Source organism: Melospiza georgiana, chromosome 13 (genome assembly GCF_028018845.1).
Source record: "Melospiza georgiana isolate bMelGeo1 chromosome 13, bMelGeo1.pri, whole genome shotgun sequence".
Classification (NCBI taxonomy): Eukaryota; Metazoa; Chordata; class Aves; order Passeriformes; family Passerellidae; genus Melospiza; species Melospiza georgiana.
In genome coordinates this window covers 7624319-7632243 of record NC_080442.1, presented here as the reverse complement: position 1 = coordinate 7632243, position 7925 = coordinate 7624319, and the positions used below count along the sequence as shown (strand labels likewise).

Genomic DNA, 7925 nt, shown 5'->3' with positions numbered 1-7925 from the left:
CATTTCTAACATTACTACATGACTAACTGAGAAGAATTGAGAACTCCAAAACAGTTTATTGATGAAAAATGCAAGTGGACTTCTATAAAATGCAAATGGACTTCTAAAAAATTCAAATGCACTTCTAAAAAACTAACTGCTCATCCGTTTAGAACTTCGGTTTTAAAATGAAGGCTGTTAATGCTATTAAAAAGGAATTCCTCACGTTAAAAGCAAATGAAGTTTTCACTGGGAATCCGATGACACCTAGTGGCAAAGCAGGAGTTGAGCTGGGGGAAGGTTCAGCTCTCTTCTGAAAGTTCATTACCTCTTCTCTGCTGGTAAGCCAACCGGAAATCTTCTCCAAGCATGTTAATATCATTTTCATCTTTGAGTATTCCCTGCATTAACAGGAAAGAAATATCATAAGGTAAAAACTATGAATTTCTGAAATTTTCTTTGGAGAAAATGTGGTATCCATAATACTATGGTGCCTTTAAAGCAAGCCTGAAAACGGGCACAAAACCCAAACAGGTGAGGTACAATCTGTGCCCCCTTTTTTTCTGCCAAAAGACAACATTTAGCTGCATTCTCTTGCTCACAGGAGTGATTAGAATCAGTACAGCACAGGGGCAGGTTTGGTAAAATCAAGCAACTGCAGTGAAAAGAGGCCCAGGCTGGGCTGGGGCTCTGTCTCCCCCTTTACCTGTGCTGGAATTAAATCATACAAAGAAATAACAGGAAACCAAGTAATGCTGGACACCTTAATCAAAAACTATGTTTTTGAGAAGAGGAGCTTCACATAGAAATCTAAATTTCTAATTCTAAATTAATTTTACTATTAAAAAATGTATGACCCACAGAACATACCTTGCAGCATTTAAATAAGAGGAAAAAAGTTACAGACTGCATTTATATTGGAAAGTTTCCTATTTGGTAGCACTTTGCTGTTTAACCATTTTGAGTGAAGTAATGAGATGTAGGAACACCCAACTCAAGACACTGTTGAAGCAGAGAACAGAAAAGTAGAACATCATAGCACAGGTGTGAGCCCTGGACGCTGAAATTGCCAAGGCTTTCTACAACAGAAAATTCAAACCAGAAAAAATTAAATTAATTTTAAGTTTGTTTAATTTTAATTCAATTTAATTAAAGTTTAATTTTATCAAAATTTTGTCAATATGAGTTATCCTTTAATTAAATTCACATTAGAGAACAACTCACTCCAAGTGTTACACACTCCTGCACCGATTATGGTATTAATATTTGAATAAATGTTAAACTCTGTTCTACTTAAGGTTTTCCAGTATTGCAGAATTTCTTTAACAGCTGGATAGTTCCCTCTCTTCTGTAAATGCAATTTTACATCCCTAAGGCAGCTCTCCGTTCATTTGTGTACTACTAGGAGATCTTTCCAATTGTGAAGCACAATACAAAATAAATTGTAGTTTATTGCAATAACTGCTTCCATCTTTTTAACTTTTAAAAACACCGAGATGAACAGCTCTGTAATGCTTCTGTAAATGCTGCAGTTCATTGCACTGCTGCAGAGTTCATAGTTCTGGAATATTTGGCAGACAAGCCAAAGAGCTGCAAGAAATTGCTGCCAAAATCGCAACTGAGAAATTTGTGGAAATGGATTTTAAGGTGTGGTGGACTCCTTTCTAGCTAGAGAAGCCCTGCTGTAGAACTCATGTTCCTTATTTCAAACACAGGACGTGCAAAGTGCTGTGGAAGCTTTCAGAGAGTTCTGTACAAGGTATCAATAGTGCCAGAGAGCCCAAAGCCCCTCAGCACAAAGAGCAGTGCTGGAAACAGGCCCAGCTCAAAGGCAGAAGGAAGAGGTGAGAGCAGGTGAGCTGACACAGAAGGGACATCCACTGACTTCAGGAACTGGCACAGTTTGCAGCTTCACCTTGAACTATCCAGGAGAAAACCAATTTACAGGACAGACATTGAAAGTATTTAAAATACAATTCACTTACTCGAGGAAGATAACCTAGCAATTTCCATGCATGCTCCTTCAAGAGTTTCTGTCTCTCCTCTTCAATAATTGCACGGATCCTTTCTTGCCTTTTCTTCTCTAACTCTCTTTCTTCAAGTTCACGCTCCTACAATAAACAAGTTTTCCTAAGTTCTGTTTCAGCTCTGTGAGCATTTGTTTCCACCACTCTCCACAACAGCATAATGAGAAAAAAATTTTAGCGGAATAAATTTTGAACTTCTACTTCCTAATTCCTGGTCACAGGAAATGCTCTTGAAAGTGAAGGAAAAGTGTATGGAAAACCTACAAAGCATTGTTTAAATAATATCTGTCTGGCAACTGGAAAACAAAAGAGAAAACTGAATGGCAAGTCGTGGGGTGAGTCTGCTATCCAAGTGTTTGGTGTCAGAAGTCCTTTGGAAGGCAGGCAATGTTCAGTTCTGGTGGCTTTTTGGCTCTCAGATTAGAGCAGCCCTACTGCTCTAATCCAGGGAAAGGAACAATAGCTATGAATTCTCACACTGATGACTGGAAATTGCAATTCACATTACACAGGTGATTTATACCCTATACAGAAGTCTGAAAACAGGACTATGGGATTCCATGTCTTGTTTTCAGCTTACACCTTTTCTTCCTCAGATCTCAATAAAAGAGACCTAACCTCAAAGCAAGACTAGGCCATCCCCTCCTCCAGCATCATTACCAGTGCAGCTGACCAGGGATGTGAAACTGGACAGCAGTTGTGTTGCTGATCTCATGGCTCCCAAAGAGGTATGTGCAGTACACAGCTACACAGGAGGGCAGGAATGTTGTTGACCCCAACCTCTTGAGCTACAAAAAAGTTTAGCTCTAAAATACTTTTTTCTTGTTAGAAACCAAAACAAGGTCCTGGTTCCCCCCACTATTCTCTGAAATTCCCATCACCTTTCCTTACCAACACCATTGTCCCTCAGGATAGCACAAGTATTCCTATCCTAAACACTGCACAACCTGAAGGTGCATGTGAAACTCTCACCTTTTCTGCAATGTACTGTTTGCGCCGCTCCTCGAGGATTTTTTCCACGGCCATTTTGTGTTCGAGCTGTTTCATTCTCCGTTTCTGCGCGTTCAGCTGATCAATGCGATCCTCCTCGGCCAGCCGGGCCAAAATCTGCTGCTCCAGAGCTCTGTCCTCTTCTCTCCTGGCTTCTTGTTCTGCTGCCTTTAGAGCAACCTGCTTTTCGTATGCTTGCCTTAAGTCTAGGCGCTGCCTTATTCTCTTTTCAATTTCTGCCTAGAAAGGAAATTTAGTAAAATGCAGTATTACTGAAAATACTTTGAAAAATTCTCAGCAGCAGCCAATCTACTCCATTTATCCTGGAATAAATTTACTGTAGCTCTTAACTCCTAGCATAACTAACTGGAGCAAACATTCCATATCTGACAGTGCTCTCCAGTATTAATCAGCTTGGCAAATGTCACAAGATTCTCAAAATTAAGTCCAAAACCAAAGGGGATTTTTTTTTCCCACTACGATGAAGGGAATCAACAGACAGTCATCCTGAACAACACTCTGAAAACTGCAGGGTTTGGTATCTCAACACTGTTACATTTTGTCTGTCACCCACAGCAAGGTAAGACAGAGTATATCCAGGCCCATAGGAAACAGACATGCAGAAAAAAACCAATTAATTAAACTGCTTAGCTTAAATCTAAACTTCAAAGTTACTGGTGTTCTCCTTCACAAGATAAATAAATGTATAAATGGGGCCACAAGGGTATTCAAAACATTCACTTGCCTTCCTGGTTGAAATTAAATATATTAGGAACAGAAAAGGAAACTCAAAGTACAAAATTTTCCCTCCAAAACCTAAGCTAATCTATAAACTGCCCGACTGAGAACATTTAGAAAATAGAGTTGAAAATAAATACTTTGCGCTAGAACATAACCGGAAACCCCGAAGTCACAAACAACACTAACAGGCTTAGAAATCCAACATGTGGAAAAAAAATCTTTCATGTACCTGGCAGCACTTACCATCTCCTTCTTCCTTTCCATCGCTTCTTGTTCTTCCATATACAGATCTTGGAGGATTTGTTCCCGTTCTTTACGCCTCTGTTCTTCTCTTTCCATGGTCTTGGCAAGCTAGTACAAGAAGGAAAGGTTTCTAAATGAAAGACAAAAACATACAACAATTTTTTTTACAATTTCAATTTTTGATACCATGTTTTGAACTCTCTGTTTTTTCTCTTCACTGTCTCGAACTTTAGCCATCCAACCGTCTTCTCTTTGTCGTTGCATGTTGGCAAACTCCATAATTTTCCTATTTTCTTCTTCCATCTCTTCCTGTTTCCTCTTCCTCCAGATAGCTTGTTCTTTTATAAACTCTTCAATATATGTCTGAGTTTCTCTTATTTTATCTAACTTCCGTTGTTTTTCCCTGTAGAAGATGGAAAAAAACTGTTCAAATAATTATTTAACATAATAAGTAAGTAAGTATTTAACCAGATGCTCACCATTAACATATTCCTGAGACTGAGATTTAAGTGACTCTCCTTAACCATTGAGCTTGAAACTAGATAGCTAAATTGAAACTACTTAGTAATAAACTGCCCCAAGAAGGGAATCTCATGTCTAACACCTTTCTGGAAGGCAGACTGTACACAAAAGTACACACTGCTGCTGCATCTTATGTATGCCCCATCAAAGAGAAAGAAAACAAAGCCCAATAGCACCACAACCCCTAAACTTTTTATTTACACTGAACCCTCCCCCACACAGACACAATACTCTGCCCTCAGACACCTCCTTCTCTGTTCCTAAGACACGCAAACAAAGCATCTGGTGGTAAGGCAGGGACAAGAGGAGAGGCAGAAATGTCTAATATGATGTTGTGTTCAACATGATGGGCCCAATGGAAGCCCTCCTGCAAATAAGCTGGATTTCATATTTGGGGAACAAGGACACAAGAGTGACTGGGACATTCTGAGGTTTCAACAAGAAAATAAATGCAAGTCAGTCTGTTGTTACTAAAATGTGACCAAGGGAAACTAAAATGGGCTTAGTATATATATGGAATAGGTGCATACAAATTAGCTTTCTGTGCAGATTATATGAGTTGCTTTGTTTTAAATTAATAAATAATAAAAATTCAAAGTAACTAACATTTGTTCTTCTTCATAGATCTTTTTTACAATTTCATCAATCATGTGTTTCTCTCTTAGAAACTCTTCATAAGCCTCTTGCTTCTTCTTCTCCTGTTCCTCAACCTGTTTGTCCAGTTCTTGATGGTAAGTTTTCTTCTCCTGGTTTCGCTTCAGTTCTGCAGACATTTCTTCTTTCAGATACCTGTCATACTCTTCCTTCATCTCTTGGGCTATTTCATCCTCCCATTTCTGTGGGGAAAAAGGCAATGCAAGATTCCTTTTCACTCCCACTACTACAGCTTGTAATGAAAAAATACACAGTATGGAAAGGAATTATGCAGCATTACCAGAAATGAAAGTCTTCCACCTCAATCTATAAATATAGAGCCTTAACATGCATAATAGCTTAATCCAGTCAGTAGAACCCTTGAAGGGCACCCTCAAGATCTGACCAACTGGAGGAGCACTAAAAATAATTAAAGAACAAAGTATTGAGCATTGGAGCACAGGTGGGACTCACTCACATCAGCACAATGACTGGAATGAGGCTGGGCTACAGAGAACACCCTCAATGAACACATTGCTATACAGCAAGTGCCTACACTGAGCCCTGTATAAAGCATTAACACCATCAGAATCACCAGCCTGACCACCAATATCTTTGTACAGATAAATACAAGCTTGCAAGTCTTCTGAAGTTACCCAGATCACTGTTTGGAGAGAGTAACATTGTTTTCAACAACCAGACTCTGAGGTAAGGATTCACCACTGTAAACACTTACTGTACAAAGGGTATCATAGTTTGGACTTGGGTAAATACTACAAAACCAGTAAAATAACAAATATAACTAGTCATACACCTAATTCAATCACTACTCTTTCAACTGCAATGGCAAAGTAAACCTTTTTCTTATAGCTAGTTATTGCTTTAATCCTTCATAACACAAAATATATTTTCAATAACACTGAATGCTTGAACAATATTTTAGATAGAAAAGGTCAAAGGAAAAATCTTCTACACAATCCATAAAAAGAATTATGTGACTCAGGTGCTGGGATATGCTAATTACCATGTTCTCATTGTGTATAGCTTTTTTTTCAGCAATCTGTGCATCTCGTTCTTTATTCATATAAGCAGATTTCAGCTTTCTTTCTAACTCTCGAAGTTCAAGACTGGAGGGGAAAAAAAAATTATCCTATTACAAGAGGGTAGGTATATCTAGGGGAAGAAATTGTGTTTCCATCACTATTTAAACACAGTACTTTTCATTGGGGCAACCCTGATGAAAAATATTGCTCTAGTTAAAGGGCAGAAAAAGAAAAAAATCCATTTGAAAACAAGAGGAACCTATATTTCTACATGTGCTATAAACAGTTCTGCATACTTCACTTCTAACTATCTAAGCACAGGTACACGTACATACACATGTATGCTCACAGATATGCCCAAGTATAAATACATACATATAAATATATATATTTATATATTAGTACATATAAATATATTCAAAATGAAAATTTTGTGGATCAACTTTTTTATTGACAAAATTTGCTTAAAATTAACTTATTATTATACTTCGATCTCAAAGTAACTTTTCCTTCCAGGTCTGAGTCGTCTCCACTCCTGCTACAGCTTTCCCAAATCTGATAACAGGAGCAGCCAATTTGATACAGCTGGGAAATTTCTGAATTACCTGTTTGCTCTGACTTGTTGCCTGATCTTCTCATCTCTCGTTTTCTCGAGGTCCCGCCTCGCCAGCTCAGCCGCCAGCTTTTGCTCTCGCTCCAGCTGCAGCGCTCTCTGCTTTCTGCTCTCTTCTGCCTGATGAGAACAAACAATTTCCGTACCACCTCTCGCACACGCACATTTGGGAGAAGGCAAGGAGACTGTGCAGTGAAGCAAGACTTTCCGAGTCAGTAAATGACTGTTAATGGAGAAAACTTCTGACAGGCAAAGGTAAAGCCAGGCGAACTCTTCTCCTCAGCCTTCCCCCTCCCTGAGGGCGGCCGCCCCCGCAGCTCTTACCGCCCGTAGCTCCTCATCCAGCCGCTGCTCCCGCTCCAGCTCGGCCCGCAGCCGGGCCGCCCGCCTGCCCCACTCCCGCTCCTCGGACGCCTGCGGGCAACAAGGGAGAGGCGGTGGCGCAGGACAGACGTGGGGACCCGCTCCCCATGCTGCCCCCCTCACGGTCCCGCTCTCCACGCCGCGCCCAATATCGCTTCCCTCACGGTCCCAGTCTCCCCCGCCCCAGTCTAGCTCCCCTCACGGTCCCAGACCCTTCCTCAGTCTCGCTCCCCTCACGGTCCCACTCGCCAAGCTCGCTCCCCTCAGGATCCCACTCGCCATGCCGCCCCCAGTCTCGCTCCCCTCACGGTCCCACTGCCCCTGCCACCCCCAGTCTCGCTCCCCTCACGGTCCCACTCCCCATGCCCCCCCAAATGTCACTCCCCTCAGGGTCCCACTCGCCATGGCCCCCAAGCTCGCTCCCCTCACGGTCCCACCTCCCATGCCTCCCTTCCCCCCAAGTCTCGCTCCCCTCACGGTCCCACTCCCCATGCCGCTCCCCTAACGATCCCACTCGCCAAGCTCGCTCCCCTCAGGATCCCACTCGACATGGCTCCCCAATATCACTCCCCTCACGGTCCCACTCGCCATGCCCCCCTAATCTCGCTCCCCTCATCTCGCTGCCCTCAGGGTCCCACTCGCCATGGCCCCCTAATCTCGCTGCCCTCAGGGTCCCACTCGCCATGCCGCCCCCAGTCTCGCTCCCCTCACGGTCCCACTCGCCATGCCCCCCTAATCTCGCTCCCCTCACGGTCCCACTCGCCATGCCGC

General features: G+C 42.0%; 1 protein-coding gene across 1 annotated transcript; it reads right to left on the bottom strand.

The window, feature by feature from the left end:
- Nucleotides 1-37: 37 nt before the first annotated feature.
- Nucleotides 38-7436, bottom strand: MNS1 (meiosis specific nuclear structural 1). The gene is made up of 10 exons (XM_058033613.1): nucleotides 7392-7436; nucleotides 7116-7346; nucleotides 6784-6911; nucleotides 6160-6262; nucleotides 5109-5338; nucleotides 4167-4383; nucleotides 3981-4088; nucleotides 2979-3236; nucleotides 1965-2090; nucleotides 38-380 (listed from the first exon to the last, which is right to left on the bottom strand). Exons 1-10 carry the CDS (start codon nucleotides 7434-7436, stop codon nucleotides 282-284), a joined length of 1545 nt encoding a protein of 514 aa, XP_057889596.1. The 3' UTR covers nucleotides 38-281.
- Nucleotides 7437-7925: the final 489 nt, after the last annotated feature.

Bases quoted from the DNA above. Each gene is read 5' to 3' on its own strand.
- MNS1 (XM_058033613.1), bottom strand. From the start codon at position 7,436: ATGGCGAGTGGGATCCTGAGGGGAGCGAGCTTGGCGAGTGGGACC. The intron at 5,339-6,159 runs GTAATTAGCATA...TTTTCCCCACAG, and splicing joins CTATACACAATGAGAACATG to AAATGGGAGGATGAAATAGC. The intron at 381-1,964 runs GTAAGTGAATTG...CTGTTAATGCAG, and splicing joins TGCTAGGTTATCTTCCTCGA to GGAATACTCAAAGATGAAAA.